The sequence below is a fragment of the Sinocyclocheilus anshuiensis genome, unplaced genomic scaffold, assembly GCF_001515605.1.
Source record: "Sinocyclocheilus anshuiensis isolate Anshui unplaced genomic scaffold, SAMN03320099.WGS_v1.1 scaffold1403, whole genome shotgun sequence".
In the NCBI taxonomy this organism is placed as follows: Eukaryota; Metazoa; Chordata; class Actinopteri; order Cypriniformes; family Cyprinidae; genus Sinocyclocheilus; species Sinocyclocheilus anshuiensis.
The window spans coordinates 167,068-188,711 of record NW_015538003.1 but is presented as its reverse complement, the minus strand read 5'-3'; the positions used below and the strand labels follow the sequence as shown (position 1 = coordinate 188,711).

Here is a 21,644-nt window from a genome sequence, read left to right as displayed (position 1 = left end):
AATAACTTCTGTAGCAAATGTAGCTATTGCTCATTGTGAATGTTAATGCATTAACTAAGGTTAACTAAAGAGGTCTTATTGTAAAGTTATACCTATTGGTCTTTATAGTTCTTTTGCACTTTAATCTGTGTAAAACTTTTAACTTTATACATTTTTCTGTATTTCTTTATTGCATTTAAATGTTCAGTTATTTTTGTTATAAGAAAAAAGTTATTAAACCTGTTATACTGTATTATGACAGCACTTTTTTAAAAACTAAATTTCAATATCGTGATAATACCGTATACCGTGATAAAAGCATTAGCAATTAATCGCAACATGAAAATTTGATACCGGCATATCCCTACATCACTGTCATAAATTATATTTATTACCACGATATACAGTGAACTATTCATATCAGCAGACAATATTCCATACATAATATACCCACAAAATTACAGCATCACCAAGATTTTTGGTGGTGTAAAAAATTTATTCTGAAGCAATATTTTCATCAGTGTTCTATCAACTTTTACATACTTAAATCTGCATATTTTTATTTACCTCTATGAAGGCCTGTTTTTTAACCTTTTTAAATGTATGCATCATCTTTCATGTCAAGTTATTACAATTGATCAATTAATTAAATATTTAGGCTACTATACGGCTGTTACCAGTCAGATTAAATCATTTACACTGCAAAATTACAGCTACAATAAATAATGTTATGATATTAATGTTTTAAATACATTTATGAATATACAATTAAGAAATGGTGGGGAGGATGAATAATTTTCAACATACTAAACCACCAGTAGGTGGCGGTAAGTCACTTAATGAGTGATTCATTCATTAAACCGATTCATTCAGAATGCTGAATCATTCAGTAACAAAACACAGCCGAGTGTTGCTTGGAGAATGTGCAAAACTTCTGCTGTGATTACTGGGTAAAACTATTTTCGTTGGTGAAATAGAGCAAGACAGTAAATATTGTGTCTAAAATGTAAGTAACTTAATAACTACTCAACTACTTGTTTATTCACAATGTAACATTTGCAATCGTGAGAATATTCAGCAAAATAGCCCCCTTGTCATCATGGTATGTTACTTAAGTTAACTATATCATGTTATGAATAAACTAACAATTTTGAATTTATACCTCCGTTTGTTTCTTCTGAGTTTCCTTATGTTTGTTGTTATGCTCATTTGTTTAGGCGTCTCTCACAAAGAGAGACGCAGCCTCAACAGCATGACCATGATAACAGAAATATACTATCCATTATCGATCGCTGTTTACGTAACGTCATAAAATCAGAAGAATCGTTCTTGTGTTTCGATGCGTCACTGGTTTATTTTTTGTCACTTAAGTTTTAATCAGGCTATTTGTCCGGTCGGGCAAGTAAAAAAAATAAATACATTTTTAATTAGCTAGAAAGCTGGTAAGCTAGCTGCAGCTTGACCTGTATTTTTATCATTATTATTATTATTGAGAACATTAAACAAAAAAAATATAGTTAAACCTGTATTCTGCTACTCCATTTCTGTCAGATGACGCAGTAACTACCGTGGGGGAAGAAAAAAAAATCTTCGGTCTGTCCAATGATTGTAAACATGTTCGTCAGACTGAAGACATTTTATCGGTAAAGTGACCAAAAATATTTAAGACCCATCGAATCTGAATTTAAGACATTTTAAGACTTTTTAAGGCCTTATATTAGGAAAACGTTATTTAAGACATTTTAAGACTTTTTAAGGACCCTGTATTACATGTTGGGACTGAAATATTTTAATTAAACTTATAAAATTTGACAACAAAAGTGCTGATTCTGGAATTAAAATCATTGTAAAACTGTGCACTGTAAATGTGTGTCACCTGTGTAAGGCAGAGTGCAGTGGCAGATGTAGCTGTTGACTCTATCCACACAGGTTCCCTGATTCATACAAGGGTTTGACTCGCATTCATTGATATTTATCTCACAGTTCAAACCTGAAAGAGAAAAAAGGGCAAATCAGGAAGTTGGGAACGGAATTGAACATCATTATTACTTTGTTTAGAAAGGCTAATGGATTACACGCCTTTACCTGCAAATCCACGGACACACACGCAGGTGTAGCCATTGAGACGGTCATTACAGGTTCCACCGTTCTGGCACGGGTTGGACTGACACTCGTTCTTCTCTCTCTCACAGTTCTTACCCTCCCAGCCTGGCTTACATGCGCAAAGATACCTACATAGACAGAAGATGAGACTAGTTGACATGAAAGAGATAACTGGCCATAGATGGTTTATACTAAGGCAAGTAAAATTACCTCTTACAGCAATGCTACAAATGCAACATGTATTTGCTATGTTAATCAATTTTACAGTTCTTATATAGAATTAAATAATGCTTATTGATCTCTTTACAGATTATAACAGGAAATGGAAGTAGGTTGTGCTACTAATAATCAGTATCGGCCAATTTGACAGAAAGATAAAAGCTGTTCCTACCCATCCTGCTGCTCAATACACTCTCCATGCAGGCAGGGCATGGGGCTGCAATGGTCTGCACCTGAGTGACACAGAGGACTGTGAGTCCCAATTGGACACAAACACTGAAACCCGTTCACTTTGTCCACACACGTCCCTCCACTCAGACACGGGTTCGATCTGCACTCATTTATCTCCTCGTTGCATCGCTCCCCTGAGAAGAAAGAAAGTGTGGTTAATGAATAAGACTGATTGAATGGTTTATAAAAGCAGTGCATTTATATAATTGAAGTGATGCATTTTGTTGTTTTATTATTAAAGAAAAAAGCAGAAAAGAGCATATATATATATATCAAACTATTTACAAAGTACTTAGTTCTGATCATGATTCATGAATGAAGCACCTCTGCATGTGTGTATTTATGTATGTGCATGTGCATGAACAAACCTGTGTATCCAGGTTTGCACAAACATTTGTACTCATTAATTCCATCCTCACAGGTCCCGTGCTGGCAGGGATTACTGGCACATTCATCATGGTTAATCTCACAGTTCACACCTATAACAAAGACAAATGACAAAATAGTCAATGGGGACACAAGCAGGTGAAATAAAACTGGTCTAATTTATACAGGAGCCTTTGAAAGGTCTCTAAAGAAGTCTGAGTAATGATTATATCGGTGTGTGTGTGCAGTAAGAGGAAGTGTCCAGCAGGAGAGTGTAGCAAGCTTTGTTTTGTTTGTTGGACAGTGTAACTGAGGCTACGTCCACAAGAAGCCAGAGCTTTCCCTATCCGATCTTTTTTCCCCCCGTCTCAAGAAATATCTGTGTCCACACGAAACCACAAAACCGACACAAAACGATGTAGTATACATGCCAGACCAGTATGTGGCGCTGTAATTCTGCCACAGAGATACACTAAAAACGGAGAAGAAGACTTGGACTATGCGCATAAACCTTGCGCGCGGTATACAAACGAACATGGAACAATACATTTATTAATCTGTGTTAATGTTAGTTAATAAAAAGACAATCGTTCAGTGATTGTTCATGTTTTTGTTGCTGTTACGTGACGTAGCGGTGTCTGACTAGGGGCGAGACGTGGGCTGATGACGTCATCGTTTCAGAAAATATATGGATTCGCTGTCCACATGAAAACGCAAGGGCAGCATTTTCTAATTTATCCACTCTGGGACCCGGTTTCAAAAAATATCTTTCACTCTCCCAAAACGCCAGATCCGTGTGGATGAAACGCCTATACGATACAACATTTATGCGTATACAGCTAAACGCGTCTCCGTGTGGACGGGGCCTAAGAAAAACAGGATTTGTCTTACTCTTTTCGAATAACAGAGTCTGATGCACTTTGTAGACATACTCTAACACTTACCACCAAAGTTCACATATCACATACTTTACATTAAGATTAGCAAATAAAAATAGAGATCAGGCACACATCTCAAATGTACAGTGACAATTCAGTCTAATTCTAAATGGTGGATAATAGTCATAATATACTAAATTAAGCAATTAAGCATAATTAGACTTCATTAAATGCTTCAAAGATGTCGTATATGGCCTCTTAAAAAGCCTTTGAGATGTAAAGATCAAGTGTGAGACTCACCTGAAGTGCCTGGCTGGCAATTGCATTGGTACATGTTGACCAGGTCAACACAGCGTCCTCTGTTTTGGCAGGGGTCACTCTGGCACTCGCGTATCTGCTCGCTGCAGATGGGGCCCATGTAACCTGGGTGACACTCGCATGTGAAGGTAGCAATTCCGTCTATACAATCGCCATGGTGACAAGGTTTGGGTTCACAATCGTTAATGTTGTCTGTACACAATGTCCCTGTGAAACCTACAGAGACCAGCATATAAGACAAGGGATTAGTACAATGAGGTCAGTTCTCTGAGAACTTAGCCAATTAGTTTACAATGAAAAACACTTATATATTTTAATTATGCAGAAATTTGTTTTGTTAGTGGTTTTATCTGTCCCTCTGTTTTTGGTCGCCGTGAGGGATAGAGATTTGTATATGTTACCTTCAGCACATTCACACTCATAGCCGTTAGGACGGTCGAGACACTTGGCCCCGTTATGGCACGGCGTGCTGGCACACTCGTCAATGTCAACTTGACACATTTCCCCAGTGAAACCTGTGGTCAAAACACACATATTCAGTATCATGACAATGAACAGTATCTAATATAGCACATACGTATTAAGGCTGTTCACCCATACAAATATTTGCAGCAATGAAATAACAGCACATTGTTCATTTTGACTGAGATTTGTTGATATTCGACGATATGACTGGGGGCCTTAACAAATTTGAGAAAAGTTGCAATTCAATGCAAATGCACTTGTGATGCAATTAAGATTACCATGTGACAGGTTCATGTTACTGTTAGTCCTGATTTTATGATTTGCAGGACTGAACTGGTAATTGTTCATGATATGATCCATGATATGATCCATTATGTACTGCTGTAATTTATACAAAAATTTCCCCTCTAGAATGTTGATTTTTAGCAGAAACTAATTCCTTCAGTTCCCCAAATTAGGTGGATATGTTGTTTATACTAATAATACACAGTATTTGTAGTCAGGTTTTTAAAAGCTATGGACAGCTCAACCACCCATTTGAGGGCCTTTTATTTTATTATTTATATAAATAATATTAATAATTATAGTAATACACACTATCGATCAAATGGTTGGTGATGGTAATATTTGTAATGCTTTTGAAAGAATGTGCACACTTATGTTCACCAAGGCTGCATTTATTTGATCAAAAATACAGTAAAAATAGTAATACTGTGAAATAACGGTTTTCTATTTTAATATATTTTAAAATGCAATTTATTCCTATGATGGCAAAGTTGAATTTTCAACAGTCAAATAGTTGTACTCCTTAATATTTAGGAATGTAAATAACATTAAAAATACATTAAAATAATCCAAATGATTATCACTTTATCTGATTAGCTTAAACAAACATGCAATCATGACAAACTGAAATCATATTATTTCTTTTATTATTTTTCACCCTCAATAACTATTATTTTTATTGAAGAACATGCAGTTCTTGAAACTTCTGAAATCACAAAATGAATCATGGCAAATTAACTATATCAACACTCCTAGTTTCTGGTTAAACTGTTACAAAAAAAAAAACAGGCAGCTTTGTCATAATTACAGCAGAAATACCAGAGGATCCCATAAATCTTATATATGGGGGCATTCAAATATTGTGCTGTAAAAAGTGGGCTATTAGAGGCAAAAAACTTTACTGCACCAGTGATTGTACTCACCTTGAGGACACTCGCAGACAAACCGGCTGACCTGGTCTAGACATCTACCGTTATTGAGACAAGGCGAGCTGGCACACTCATTAATGTCAATCTCACAGTGCAATCCCTCAAAGCCTATGGTTGAAAACACACACATACACAGTCAATAGATGAATATGAGGACATGGAGCCAAAAGCGTGTCATCATGCTCCTCATTACAGTGTGTGTGTGTGTGAGTGTGTGTGTAAGTACCTGGCATACAGATGCAGGTGTAATCTCCTATCTGGTCCAAACAGGTGGCGTCATTTTGGCAGGGGTTAGAGCCACATTCGTTGATGTCCTGCTCACAGCGTGGACCGGTGTAACCTGGAGCACAGTTACAGGTGAACGAGCCCTCTGTGTTCTTACAAGAACCACCGTGCTCACACGGGTTTGGCCCTGAGGTGTCAAAAAAGAGGGTTAGAAAGTTTTAGGCAAGATATGAAATGCATAAAAAAACACTGTAATGTGTGTGCAGGGAAAGATGAATATAAATACAGAGACACACTGAGAAACACAGACAGACAAAAGTCCTGCAAACTGTCTCACCGATGACACACTCGTCGATATCCTCGGCACACGTGCTGCCCTTGTATCCTGAGGGGCAGTTACAGTTGAACTTGCCATTGACGGGGTTCGTGTCACATTGAGCTCCCATCTTGCACGGGTTACTGGTGCAGGCATCATCAATGTGACACAGCAAACCTTGAACACAGAAACAATCACTACTGTTACTACAACTGATCTGAGATGGTTTTATATTGTAGTATGAAAAAACATTATTTTATAGATGCATTATTTCACTGTAAAAACTTGTTGTCTATGTTGTTGAGACTTGGTCCAAGAGTAATTTTTTAGGCCTTGTGGTTGTTTTTACTGACCAGTCTTGCCGGGAGGGCAGCTGCAAACGAAGGAAGCCACGCGGTCGATGCAAGTGGAGCCGGGGGTGCAGGGCTCAGCTGCACAGTCATCAATGTTTTCAGAGCAGTCAGGGCCGCTCCAGCCGTTCACACATACACAGTTGTAGCCGTTACGCGTGTTACTGCACGTGCCTCCGTTCTGACAGGTGTTGGGCTGCAGTCTGCATTCATCCACATCATCGGTGCAAAACTGACCTGCAAACAAAAGGGTCACAATTTCAAAAGGACAATTTAAAGGAGGTTTGACAGAAGGTTTCTAGCACTGAGAAGTCTACATTGAAAGGAATTGCAAAAAAAGCCATTCAGCTTGTCAAATTTTGCATTGAATCAGTGAATACACATAAATCAGTTTGACTGAATCATTAAAAATAACTATTTTTTGTGAATCAAGGGCTGCATGATTTAACCCAAAAATCAAATAGTGATTATTTTGATATTTAATTTTAATTCAAAATATTATTTTTATTTTGTTAAAACATAAATATTTAACATAGCAAAAAATAAATATACTACTATTGCAAAAATACAATTGTACTCTAAAATAAAATAATCCAGCATTTAATAATAATACGGTAGTTTACATGCAATACTAATATTCTGAGATGTCTTCATTTCTTTGCTTTCAAACATTAAACAGAGCTTTGAAATGATTTATCTGAATCATTAAAAATAACAAGTTCCAAAAATTATTTGTTATTGAATTAGTATCTGTGAGTCATCTCAACTAGCGGAAAAGAGAACAAGAGGAAGCAAACACACACACACACACACACATAGTATATAAAGCCGTTTTCATACCAGTCCATTCAGGTGGGCACTGGCAGTTGTAAGTGTTCACTCCATCCATGCATGTGGCTCCATTCTGACAGCGGTGATTCGGACAATCATCAATGTTCACCTCACAGTTTGTTCCATTAAAACCTGATTACAGGAAAATCAGAGAGAAAATTTCCTGAACTCACTCTCAATCCCAGGTATCAGTAACACAAAGGTGCTCTGTCTCTCTTTGGCATTATTAAACGTAATTACTCAACTTTAAGGCACGAACAGACATTTCTCACGGCTCGTATTCGCTGCCTGAGGTGAGAGAGGATTTTTGGCCTGTTGCTGTATTTTGCCAGTACAGCACTCTTTAAACGCTAAACTGATAAAGTTAAGGTCTCACTGTGTTTTAGTCTCAAACAAATCCAGATACAACCAGCAAATTATTCAGTGAAGAAACATGACTGTTTGTTCTGACTGAGATTAAATGAAGCTATTTATTATATTTGGTATCACATTTATATCACAATATTCCCCAAATTATGGTTGATAAAAATAGACAGTCACAACAAACATAAAAAAAGCTTGACTGTAACTACACTTAACCATTATTAGCCAAAAGTGTCTAGTCAAGTTCTACTGTATTTTCTCTATACATGTGAAGTGACTGGAACACCCATTTCCTATGCAGTGACATTTAGCATTTCTGCAACAGAAATGTCTGAAAATCAGTTAGTTGTTTTAACCGGTTTATGACCCACTCCTACTTGTGCTGTGGTAAAATCTCATCAGACATTGGTCTGTCTGGCTCAGGTCCAAGTGAGTGCTGACATAATCATTGGGTGAGCTGTGGCATGCCTGACTAACATGTTTCAGTTGCATCTGAACAAATATTGCTTCTGTTCGAATTCTGCTTTTTTTTGCTATGATAAAAATTGATTTCTATTTCCTCTCCTAGGGAACTAACCTGGCAGGCACCAGAGGATCCCATAAATCTTATATATGGGGGCATTCAAATATTGTGCTGTAAAAAGTGGGCTATTAGAGGCAAAAAACTTTACTGCACCAGTGATTGTACTCACCTTGAGGACACTCGCAGACAAACCGGCTGACCTGGTCTAGACATCTACCGTTATTGAGACAAGGCGAGCTGGCACACTCATTAATGTCAATCTCACAGTGCAATCCCTCAAAGCCTATGGTTGAAAACACACACATACACAGTCAATAGATGAATATGAGGACATGGAGCCAAAAGCGTGTCATCATGCTCCTCATTACAGTGTGTGTGTGTGTGAGTGTGTGTGTAAGTACCTGGCATACAGATGCAGGTGTAATCTCCTATCTGGTCCAAACAGGTGGCGTCATTTTGGCAGGGGTTAGAGCCACATTCGTTGATGTCCTGCTCACAGCGTGGACCGGTGTAACCTGGAGCACAGTTACAGGTGAACGAGCCCTCTGTGTTCTTACAAGAACCACCGTGCTCACACGGGTTTGGCCCTGAGGTGTCAAAAAAGAGGGTTAGAAAGTTTTAGGCAAGATATGAAATGCATAAAAAAACACTGTAATGTGTGTGCAGGGAAAGATGAATATAAATACAGAGACACACTGAGAAACACAGACAGACAAAAGTCCTGCAAACTGTCTCACCGATGACACACTCGTCGATATCCTCGGCACACGTGCTGCCCTTGTATCCTGAGGGGCAGTTACAGTTGAACTTGCCATTGACGGGGTTCGTGTCACATTGAGCTCCCATCTTGCACGGGTTACTGGTGCAGGCATCATCAATGTGACACAGCAAACCTTGAACACAGAAACAATCACTACTGTTACTACAACTGATCTGAGATGGTTTTATATTGTAGTATGAAAAAACATTATTTTATAGATGCATTATTTCACTGTAAAAACTTGTTGTCTATGTTGTTGAGACTTGGTCCAAGAGTAATTTTTTAGGCCTTGTGGTTGTTTTTACTGACCAGTCTTGCCGGGAGGGCAGCTGCAAACGAAGGAAGCCACGCGGTCGATGCAAGTGGAGCCGGGGGTGCAGGGCTCAGCTGCACAGTCATCAATGTTTTCAGAGCAGTCAGGGCCGCTCCAGCCGTTCACACATACACAGTTGTAGCCGTTACGCGTGTTACTGCACGTGCCTCCGTTCTGACAGGTGTTGGGCTGCAGTCTGCATTCATCCACATCATCGGTGCAAAACTGACCTGCAAACAAAAGGGTCACAATTTCAAAAGGACAATTTAAAGGAGGTTTGACAGAAGGTTTCTAGCACTGAGAAGTCTACATTGAAAGGAATTGCAAAAAAAGCCATTCAGCTTGTCAAATTTTGCATTGAATCAGTGAATACACATAAATCAGTTTGACTGAATCATTAAAAATAACTATTTTTTGTGAATCAAGGGCTGCATGATTTAACCCAAAAATCAAATAGTGATTATTTTGATATTTAATTTTAATTCAAAATATTATTTTTATTTTGTTAAAACATAAATATTTAACATAGCAAAAAATAAATATACTACTATTGCAAAAATACAATTGTACTCTAAAATAAAATAATCCAGCATTTAATAATAATACGGTAGTTTACATGCAATACTAATATTCTGAGATGTCTTCATTTCTTTGCTTTCAAACATTAAACAGAGCTTTGAAATGATTTATCTGAATCATTAAAAATAACAAGTTCCAAAAATTATTTGTTATTGAATTAGTATCTGTGAGTCATCTCAACTAGCGGAAAAGAGAACAAGAGGAAGCAAACACACACACACACACACACATAGTATATAAAGCCGTTTTCATACCAGTCCATTCAGGTGGGCACTGGCAGTTGTAAGTGTTCACTCCATCCATGCATGTGGCTCCATTCTGACAGCGGTGATTCGGACAATCATCAATGTTCACCTCACAGTTTGTTCCATTAAAACCTGATTACAGGAAAATCAGAGAGAAAATTTCCTGAACTCACTCTCAATCCCAGGTATCAGTAACACAAAGGTGCTCTGTCTCTCTTTGGCATTATTAAACGTAATTACTCAACTTTAAGGCACGAACAGACATTTCTCACGGCTCGTATTCGCTGCCTGAGGTGAGAGAGGATTTTTGGCCTGTTGCTGTATTTTGCCAGTACAGCACTCTTTAAACGCTAAACTGATAAAGTTAAGGTCTCACTGTGTTTTAGTCTCAAACAAATCCAGATACAACCAGCAAATTATTCAGTGAAGAAACATGACTGTTTGTTCTGACTGAGATTAAATGAAGCTATTTATTATATTTGGTATCACATTTATATCACAATATTCCCCAAATTATGGTTGATAAAAATAGACAGTCACAACAAACATAAAAAAAGCTTGACTGTAACTACACTTAACCATTATTAGCCAAAAGTGTCTAGTCAAGTTCTACTGTATTTTCTCTATACATGTGAAGTGACTGGAACACCCATTTCCTATGCAGTGACATTTAGCATTTCTGCAACAGAAATGTCTGAAAATCAGTTAGTTGTTTTAACCGGTTTATGACCCACTCCTACTTGTGCTGTGGTAAAATCTCATCAGACATTGGTCTGTCTGGCTCAGGTCCAAGTGAGTGCTGACATAATCATTGGGTGAGCTGTGGCATGCCTGACTAACATGTTTCAGTTGCATCTGAACAAATATTGCTTCTGTTCGAATTCTGCTTTTTTTTGCTATGATAAAAATTGATTTCTATTTCCTCTCCTAGGGAACTAACCTGGCAGGCAGTGGCATATATAAGTTGTGTCTGTCATCTGCCGGCAGGTTCCACCATTGAGGCAGGGGGATGGAAAGCAGGGCACGTAATCCGTCTCACAGTGGAGGCCGGTAAAGCCGGGTTGGCAGTTACATCGATATGAGCCTGGGATATTCAGACACATGCCTTCGTTCTTGCACAGAGACGAGGAGAAGGCACACTCATCTGTGTCATTGAGACAATGGGGGCCATGGTAACCAGGAGGACAGGTACAAGAGAATTCACGATTGGGCAGAGCATGGCAGCTACCACCGTTGGCACAGGGGCTGGACAGACATGTGTCCTCTTGCTCACAATGCTGACCTGAGGAGTAAATGTCAACCGTAGAACAAAAACAATAACAAAACCGTCAATATGTGAGTTTAATACCTTACTGAAATAGAGTTTTTTTGTTTTTATTCTTTCAAAAAGTGACAGAGGGACAAACAGAGATGTGAAGTGAGAGAGAGATCTGACCTGTCCATCCATGGGCACACTGGCATTTGTACTGGTCATTGGGGAGGAGTGAGCACTTCCCACCATTGGTGCAAGGGTTGTTGGGGAAGCATGTGGAGTTTTTCTGGATCTCGCAGCGCTGGCCTGTGAAACCCAGAGGACACACACAGCTGGGGCTTCCAGGTACACCGGCTACACTCACAGTGCATTCTCCTCCATTCAGACAATATCCCACGTAACACGGGTCCTTGTGCTGACAGTACCCGCCTAAGAAACCAGGAGCACACCTAAAACACAGAAATGGCAAAATATTATTCATTTAAGGTCAAATTCATTTGTTTTGAGATGAGTCATGCAACATAACAGGAAACAGTATTTTATCACATATGTATGGTGCAAAAATCTTGCTCAAGAATCTTGCCTCATCAAGATAGCATCCATCGCAACTACAAAAATTTAAATGTGGAACTGAATTATAATTGAAACATTTCAACCACATAGAAATAAACAAAACACTGTCATTTGCTCATTTGCATAACTGTTGATGTAAAATCATTACAGACTGTTGAAAGAGGCCTGTAGCAAAAAAAGAGAAACGATAGCTGCAAATTTTCATTGAGTTCAGTGTTTGCATTTTCCAATTTATTTTAATGCAGTTATATATAAAATGTTACTATGAGCGCAATCCTAACAAATTACCAAACCCAGCAGTATTTATATGTAATTATATATATTTTTTACAGGGCTCTAAACTCAATCTTCCCACTGGTCACTCTTTTGCGACTAACTTTCTCAGTTGGTCGCACGAGCACATAATTTGGTCGCAATGTGTTTTTTGTTTTTTTTTGCTACAACATGGGATTAATCAATGCATGCTGATGAATTTTTATCATAGTTTATAGTTATATGGTAACGAACATTCAACCTGTTCTTATTTGTGATTTAAATTTTGTGAACTGGAATTCTTCTTTTGCGGTGTTATAAGCCGGGCTTCATGCGCTTTCACTTTCACTTCCGAATTCGCGATCTTGATGTCTTACAAGAAAAGATAATTGTCTGTTTTGCTCGTATCTATACACCTTTCACTTTTAAAGACTAAAACAAAAGATGGATTCATTGTACAACACAACAAGAAACAAGAAGCACAACAACAAGAAAACAGTAGGCTACAATGTAGGCATGGGCCGGTATGAGATTTTGACGGCGCTGATACAGCGTTTCCTTGGTTATCGCAGTAAACAAAGCAGAGCTGTGCTGAAACACTGCTTTAATGTGAATTATACGAGATGAAAAGAAAATACCATCTAAACGTTTCTGAAGACAGTCAGTTCCCCTCAGAAACACATTCATATAAACCCCCAAATCAATATTTAGCATTTTCTTCCTACAGTATTTTTCTCTGTGCGTCCGTCTTCAACGTCTCTGGCCTGTGTTAACGGGCGTTTACATACTTCATATTGTCACATAAATGACATTTGGAAAATGATATGCATTGCAACGCAGTTTGTGCAATCCAGAACAGAGATCGGCTGCAATAAAACAATAAACGGCCGGTTGGTGATTGCGTAAATTCCAGAGGAAGCTCCTTCGGCCATCATACACACGTGACTGACCGCTCGCTCACACCAACAGGAGGGGGAGGGGCGTGTTACTCTCTACCACACTGCACTCAACCGGAGGGATTCCTACACTTTCAGTCTTTGAGGAGACATGAAAAACAGCGCATACCGCAGGAACAGTATAACGGAAAATATTAGCAGTTTTGAAACCGCAACATTTTCAAATCGTGGTATACCTTGAAACCGGTAATCGGCCCATGCCTACTACAATCACAAACTATCTTGCATAACGTTTATTAACAAAAACGAGTAAGATGAGGCATGGCAAAGGCCTACACCACATGCTGTATTAGGCTATATCCCGACAGAATGTTTAGCAAACACTGAGGAATCAAATCGATTTAAAAAAAGAAAGAAATCCTCCATAGCGTAACGTGAGGTAATCAGCAAAGATAACAAGCTTTTCAAAACGAAAACAAAAAGAAAAGTAAAGCTAAACTGGCTGTCGGTGACAGTGCTTGCATGTTTTTTCCCACAAGAATATCAGCATGTTCACCTTCTCTGGTTTAAGAAGCGGTCTTTTACTTTACTTTAGCTTGAAAACCAAATCCTCCGTCTGCCATCATTTCCTCGATATTCGTATCATTTTTGCCGCATGCAGCACGCACCTTCGCGCTCGTGCTGAAGCGGCCAGTATAAACCAGGCTCTACCCTATATATATACATATATATATATATATATTTATTTATTTATTTAAAAATATTTAAATATTCAAAAATGTTCACCTTCAAAATTTATTTATGCTTGCAAATGCTGCTTCATGTTGTCTTTCAAAGCTCTTGAGAAGCCGCATGGGATGTGATGCCACAATGAGGACAGAATGAGGGCAAAGGTAGATGTTAAACCATACATCAGTGTGACAGTGTACAGTGATTTGTCATGAGACAGTGGGGAGCATTTCTCATCCACCTCACTGCAGCTCTCCAGAGATTTCAGCACATGACTAGCGCTCACAAAGAGGAAATTACATGATTGCAAAATAAAATTGAGGGGGAAAAACCCCTGTCTGTCCTTCTGTCTTGTTCTCTCTATCCATGCAACCCCCACCCTCTCTCTCTCTCTCTCTCTCTCTCTCTGACCTTTTTAGTTTTTGCTAATGTTTAACTGTCATGGTCCAGTGAAGTCATAGATATAGACCTCCCAAAAAGTGTTTGAATGAGAAAGAATAATGAAAGAAAGTGAATAATGTTCTTATTAACATTAAATCAACTTAGTTTCAGTGCCATGTAAAGTGTTTTTTGTGTGCGACACACTACGGCCTGCTGCCATGCAGGTGCCGGCCTCCCAGAGGACGGTCAGGTAACACAGATGAGGGATAAAAAAGCCCCTTTGACAATGTTTGTGTGTGTGTGTCTGTGTAGTCGCGCCCGTATGACTGCATACACACTTGAGATTCCAAACAACCCGTTTCCCAAAGTGTGTCTCTTAAGATTATACACAGAACACACACATGCAAACTGTTGCAGCTGAAATATTGGCTCAAGATCAGTCATTTCGACCACACACGGTCCAAAATTAAATAACGGTGGGTGATATGAGAAAATGTGCAGGTCATAACTGTTTAAATATCACTGTATTTTTCATAATTTTTTTATCAAAATGATTTTGATTACATGAAAATGGTTTATTTTACTTCTAACACTCATCTACAGAAGAGTCTATTTGTTATCCTTCATGCATTTTATTCCACCCTTCCCATTTTGTGTATTTGTAACCCTGCATTCTCCACCATAAAATAGGGTGCAAGAATAGCATAAGCTTGCATCCTGCATCTGGTCACACTGCACAACCGTGATTTAGCTCTCTTTTCCAGCTGTGTGTGTGTGTGTGTGTGTGTGAGTTTGTGCTTTGGGTAAGAATACACCCACAGCGACCCTCTGGTCACGAGATCACAGCAGTGCTGACACTCAAACAACAACAAACACACTTAAACCCGGCACAAGCAAACAGCCTGGACTCAGGGGAACAGGCCTCTTTCAGACAGTTGTGTGACTTTATACTATTCAAAGACAAGGAGGGATTTTCGCTTATCTCTCCTTTGATTTCACCAGGGAAAAGCTCAGTCACCATCCAAGGGTTGCAGGTATTACAGCCCTGGTTTTTGTGCTTTTGTGACTTTATTAATGACTGTCTTTGTGATTTATATAAACATTCATTCTGCAAATCTAAAAAGCAAACCTCTACAAAATAATGACTCCAGCAGCTAAACTCATCTATAGGTTTCTTTGTTATCCTTCATGCATTTTTCTCTCTCCCTTCCTCCATCTCCCCCTCATTCTCGCTCTTTCTCCTGAGGTGTCAGATTTCTACAGATGGTTCATATTAGCGCCCCTCTCTCTCTGGCTCACTGACCTCTTCATGTCCCATCCATGGGGCCTGGGGTGATTGGGTGGGGGAAAAACTCTTTCTAGTTCACATTTTTACGAGGCACCTCATCAAGATTTTGATTTCAACCCACTCACTTCTTCGTGCAAAAAACGTCACCTTAGAGTCTGTCCCCCACCCCCAAGGTACTGAGATTATCTAATCTGAACCAGTCGAGTGTCGAGTGGGCTTCACCTTGAGTGGGCGAAATTGAGCATTTCTGCATCACACACAAAAGGTAACTAAAAATGCTCCTTTCCATCCTTGCTCTCTTCTTTCTTGAGGAAAAGAGCCAGCCGTATTTATAGAAGCAGGCGGCCCTCCTCTACATCCTTGGCTTTCTCTAATTTTCGCTAAAAAGCCCAACGACCGCAGGAAAAACAGAGGGAAAAAGAGCGGAGGCAGGGGGAGGGGTGCAAAATGAAAAGAGTAACACAGACAGGGAGGGCTGAACCAGAGAGGGACGAGAAAGAAAGAAAGAAAGAAAAAGAAAGAAAGAAAGAAAGAAAGAAAGAAAGAAAGAAAGAAAGAAAGAAAGAAAGAAAAAGAAAGAAAGAACAAGTAAAAGTATAAAGCAAGTTTTGTTTCTCTTTCTCCCTTTTTTGACAAGAAACAAGAAAAGAGGAGGACAGAAGGAGGGCAGGGTGGAGTAGACAGAAGTGCTGTGGTGAGACTGAGCGTGACTACAAGTGTATATGTGCTATAAATCTGATCTGAAAACAGCATGTCTCACTGAAGGGAGGGTTCTCTGCTCTTTATATACTCCTCCTTAATATACTCTTCCTCCCTCGCTCTTTCTTTTCCTGCTCTCTTCTATGGTCTCTTTCTTTTCACGTCACTTGATTACTGTACCATTTTCGTCTGTGCTTTGATGAAAAGCTTCATTGTGCTAGTGTAAAGTCTGAGCTCCAAAACACACACTGAACAAATCTGGACTTAACAAAACTTGGCTGAACAAATCCGTAGCTGCAATGGGCAAAGAACACAAATTAAGCGGGCCAATTTAAACTGAATATATAAATAATTTAATTCAAATGAAAATATTTATTTAAATAACTAAATTATTGTAATATTATTTAAAAAAAACTAACCTTTATAGAAAATTATAACAATACGGTAAAAAAAAGTTGAATTGCAAAAAAAAAAAAAACACTGAATAGCATAAAAGTTAGTGAAATTAGCATGATCAAACACGTTACTGATGTAACAGAAAAACGTTTCACACCGGTTTCCCCCAAATAGAGATAATTATCTGCAATTACCCAGGGTTTTTGTTCTAGATGACAGGAAAGGTGGTCTTTATATATCCCCTAGAGGTCATGGGGTCAACAACACACCCATGTACACAATGATGGCTTTACCAAAAAGAGCTGACTAACCATCATTAGCTTAACAGATGGAAACGTTTATCATGCTGATTTTAGTTTGTGACCTCCAAACATTTTAAAAAGTAATCTTAATTGTATTTATTGGTTTGCTTGGTGAGAGAGAATGCCAGCGTTTGTTTTGTATTTTGACATCAGCAAACACCAGCTATCCACAAATGGAAAACTCCTAAGCGATACTTTTCAGGAATCTCATGCAATGGAATGCTAACTCTTAGAGTAGTTAGTTAGTTAATTACGTGCCATTTACCAGAGGGCTCTCATTCCAAGAGCCTTGTGGTGCTGTAATTGTAGGGCCGGTTCCCCTGGAGCAACGTAGGGTTAAGTACCGTTCTCAAGGACACAACGCTGATAAGGTCTCTGCTACGGATTGAACTCGCAACCTTTGTGTCAGGAACCCACATTCTTAATCATTACAGATCTCCCTCCACCCCAGTATGACAGTGAGGACTGAGAAATCACAGCCAAACTTGTATGCTGGGTAACCTAAAACCTCAGCAATGCTAACACCCCAAGTTATGTGTGTGTATGTGCGTTTGTGTGTGTCATTGTTCTTATAATCATGTCATCTTCCTGTCACTCAACTCTACTTGTCAGCACGGTGTGTCATGGGTTTAGGCCCTGGTTGCCACATTTCCCACTATTGTGCGAGGCCTCCAGCGATAGGAAACATTTGTGAAAATTTGTGAGAATGTTTTCAATAGACTCATGTTCGGCTTGACGTGGGACGGCCCCTTCTGGCCTGAAGCAGTTGTTCGCTTAGATTAGCTGGCAAGGATGAGAAACTTTCTCTCATGATAAAGTGTTTCATACTAGAATGTGGTTCAAACATGTACCCACATTCACACTTATGCAGATAGTGAGGCCTCAGACTACAGGAAATTAAACTAGACTTAACAATCACTATCTTGGTAGGAATCTGTGCAAAAAAAAAAAAAAAAGAGAGAAAGAGAGAAAGAAACAGACAGCATGTTAACTGTGTGATAAACTTCATTCACTTTTATAAGTGAGTTCCTGTGGATATTTGGGATTAGGCAGAGAGTAATAAACAACATACAAACTGTTTAACTGCTTCTGTAGCTCAAGTGGTAAACAAGTAATGCTGCAAAGTTGCTTTGGATCAAAATGCCTGCCAAATGATAAATATAATTGTAAACTACACGTTTATGTGTATAAGTTTACTCAGCTATATTTAGGGGACAAAACTGTTCCCAGACATCACATAAATCTGGCAAAACCTCCCTTATAAGATGCCCTCAAAGATTCATAAAAAGGATTAATAAATGTTTTTGTTTTACTTTAAATGCAAATTTATTTGATTATTGGAAATAAGCATCACTAAAATTACATTACAATTAAAAAAATGCCCTTTTTGTCAATAAATTGAAAAATGTTCAGTTAATCTAATAAATGGGTTCAGCTAAATTTATCTAATCTGCAGTAATTAAAATAAAACCCTTAAAATTGACTTACATTTAATATTGTAACATTGAGACATGCCATTTTTGAGGTTTCTGCCATTGCTATTTAATGGTTTGTACAAAAATACAATCTTCTATACTTGTGGAACTTTGATGGCAACTGTTGAGCTTTCTTTCCACCATACAACAAGCACAAATTTTGTCAAACATCCCATCTGATTTGTAGGGAAATTATAGATTAAACAGCTATAATGTCAAATTCTGTAAATTCTGGATTAATAGAAAATCATATTCAACAACAAAAAGAAAAATACTGATATTGCACACACACACACACACACACACACACAAAAAAAGCATTTACAGCATGTCCTCACTTAGGTCAGCTAGCTAAACGTGTGTATGGGGGTGTTTGAGTAAATCATGGACTCTGCTTGCCACTCTTCACACACAGCTGAGTTGTTGACTTTAGCTTGAGTGCTATACAGAATTGGGTACATGTTCCTGAAGAAACATCACTCTCTCTCTCTCTCTCTCTTTCTTTTTCTGTTTCTCTTTTATGACTAGAGTTTCTGGTTGGCAGACGCTCTTCCTGAGGCCATCACACTTTGAATGTGACTTTGAAACAAATCAGCCCAGCCTGTAGGCGCACAAAGAGACAGGAGAGAGAGAGAGGTGAAAGAAGGACAGGGATGAAAGGAGGGTAAAAAAAACCCCAGAACAATACAGCCTGTTAAGTGAAGGGATGATATAGCTCAAAGATTAAAAAAGAGAGAGATGAAGTAACACTGAAAAAATAAGCCAAAAAAAAGGTCGTAAAGGAACACAGGGCTCTGAGAGAGAGAGAGAGAGAGAGAGAGATGATTGACAGAGAGAGGTATTGACAGGGTAATCTCTCTCTCTACCTCTCTCACCAGCAGGCAGACACATCTCCAATTTCACCCTCTTGAGCACTAAAAGACGTCTCCGTACTGCTCTCCTCTCCCTGCAGGCACATTCTACCTGTCAGATCAAACAAACGCCAAGCTGACTCCACTCTCCCTTCCGACCGAGAGGGGAAGGAATGGCTGAAGGGAAGGGGGAAGGAAGTGAGGGGTAAAAAATTAATAAGTTTGCACCCCTCACGCAGGCCAAGACAAAGAGATCTTGTTTGATGTGAAAGAGGGAAAATAAGATTCTGGGCAGAGAGAGGTAGTGAGCGCAGGTATTCAAGGCAGTCTCACTTCTGCTCTCAAAACACACACACGCACACACGCACACACACACACACACACACACACACACACACACACACACACACACACACAAACACTGCCAGCTATTCCATTACTGCTAACTCACTCTGGCTCAGATAAGCACAGATCCATTTGCAAGTTGCAAAATCCTTGACTTGTGTCAGGCCTAGAATTGTGCTGCTTTGTTTTAGGTAGGGATGTGCAAAAATGCACTACCACTGAAAAAAATAGGGTTTAATAAAAAAGTCTATTATGCTGCACCAAGGCTATATTTATGTCATATAAAATGCAAAAAACAGTAATACTGTTAAATACTGTTACATTTTGAAAAAATGTTTTTATTGTAACATATTTTAAAATGTAATTTATTCCTGTGTTGGCACAGCTGAATTTTCAGCAGTCTTGAAACTGACTTACTCCAGCCTTCAGTGTCACATGATCCTTCAGAAATCATTATAATATGCTGATTTTATTTTCAAGAAATGTCTCTTATTAGTAATGTTGTAAACTAATATTTTTGGTGGAAACCAACTTTTTTTTAGGGCTTTTTTAAAGAACTAAAATAATGATTTTTTTGTCATGTATGATCAATTCAATAAATTTTTGCTGAATAAAGGTATTATAAACATATTCATTTCTTTAAAAAAAATTCTGACCTCAAATGGTTAATCAATTAGTTGGGGGATTGTCTGAACCATCAACTTAACAAAAAAATTAAAATTCACTGTACAGTCGTGGCCAAAAGTATTGGCAGTGACATACATTTTGTATTTTGCAAAATTTGCATCTTAAGCTGTTGTGGTGTTCATTCACATTGTTTCTAGATTATGTTACTGCCAATACTTGTAGAAACAATGTGAATGAACACCACAACAGTTTAAGTAGCAAATGTTGCAAAAAACTAAATTTGTGTCATGCACTGCCAATACTTATGGCCACGACTGTAAGGGACCCCTTATTAAAAAAAATTAAGTAATCACTATAAATAAGTGAAAAACTTAATGAAGACTCCAATAAAACTTCTTCAGTCTGCCATTGGTCAAATAAACACATGTGAATGGAAAATAAAGAAAAACAGACAGATGTGATGCAACGACCAAAGATGTCTGTCTTGCCAACGGTTAAAGACCTACACAAATATTTGGAGTCTGCTTAAAAATGCAGTGCTCGTAAAGCAAGACGCTACACAACACGGCCTTTCTTGCCAGTCCAACAATTAAATAGGGGTGCTCCGATTGATCGGCTACCTATCACAATCGGCCGATAATCGATTTGGGATGATTGATTGGCGGTCTCTAAAAAGGCCGATCTCATAAAACCGATCTAAAGCTGATGACGCGCCTGCCATGAGAGGTTTGGCTCGACATGCAGCGGCACCGTCTCAATCTTTGTCCGGCGCGGGTGAAATAATTATAATGCTTTAGGCGAGGTACAGTTCATATTTCTTCATTAAATAACTTCTAAAGTAATTTGAAAAAGTTTCTGTGAGACATAATTTCACAAACAGCGTGAATCACCGCGCGCGCTCTCTTTCTCTCTCAAAATGCAAATGGCTTCAAATCACATCGCGTCTGCACTATAAGTGAGCTGCACGCTGCACAGTTGACACAGGAATTGTCACTTGCATTTTCGAGGCAGTGTTGCATCGTCACTAAAGTTTATAAATTGCATTTTTTTTTTAAATTCTTGCCAGTGTTTAAACCATTCAATGCTCGCGTGCTATCCTGGAGACCGTGCACTCACGCACACTCGCAGCGCACACACATAATGCCAGGTTTACATTACTTTGTTTGCAGTGCGTATGTGGTGCGTATTTTTTCTAAGCTCATGTTACCGATTAAAGCGTTCACACTGCACACATGGTTGCTGTCCGGCAGTGCTTTCCAGGAGCGGTGCGTCTGCAGCAGTGCAGAGATCGTTTCCGCAC

The 21,644-nt window shown here is 38.7% G+C and overlaps 1 protein-coding gene across 1 annotated transcript in view; it reads right to left on the bottom strand.

The window, feature by feature from the left end:
• LOC107676634 (neurogenic locus notch homolog protein 2-like) overlaps nt 1–21,644 on the bottom strand; it is a 95,093-nt gene that overhangs the window by 23,587 nt on the left and 49,862 nt on the right. Inside the window, 16 exon segments of the mRNA XM_016471222.1 lie at nt 1,856–1,969; nt 2,065–2,210; nt 2,474–2,666; nt 2,901–3,011; nt 4,077–4,310; nt 4,496–4,609; nt 5,768–5,881; nt 6,000–6,185; nt 6,336–6,491; nt 6,668–6,901; nt 7,505–7,627; nt 9,119–9,274; nt 9,451–9,684; nt 10,288–10,410; nt 11,219–11,560; nt 11,714–11,979. Coding sequence (XP_016326708.1) covers nt 1,856–1,969; nt 2,065–2,210; nt 2,474–2,666; nt 2,901–3,011; nt 4,077–4,310; nt 4,496–4,609; nt 5,768–5,881; nt 6,000–6,185; nt 6,336–6,491; nt 6,668–6,901; nt 7,505–7,627; nt 9,119–9,274; nt 9,451–9,684; nt 10,288–10,410; nt 11,219–11,560; nt 11,714–11,979 — 2,846 coding nt within the window.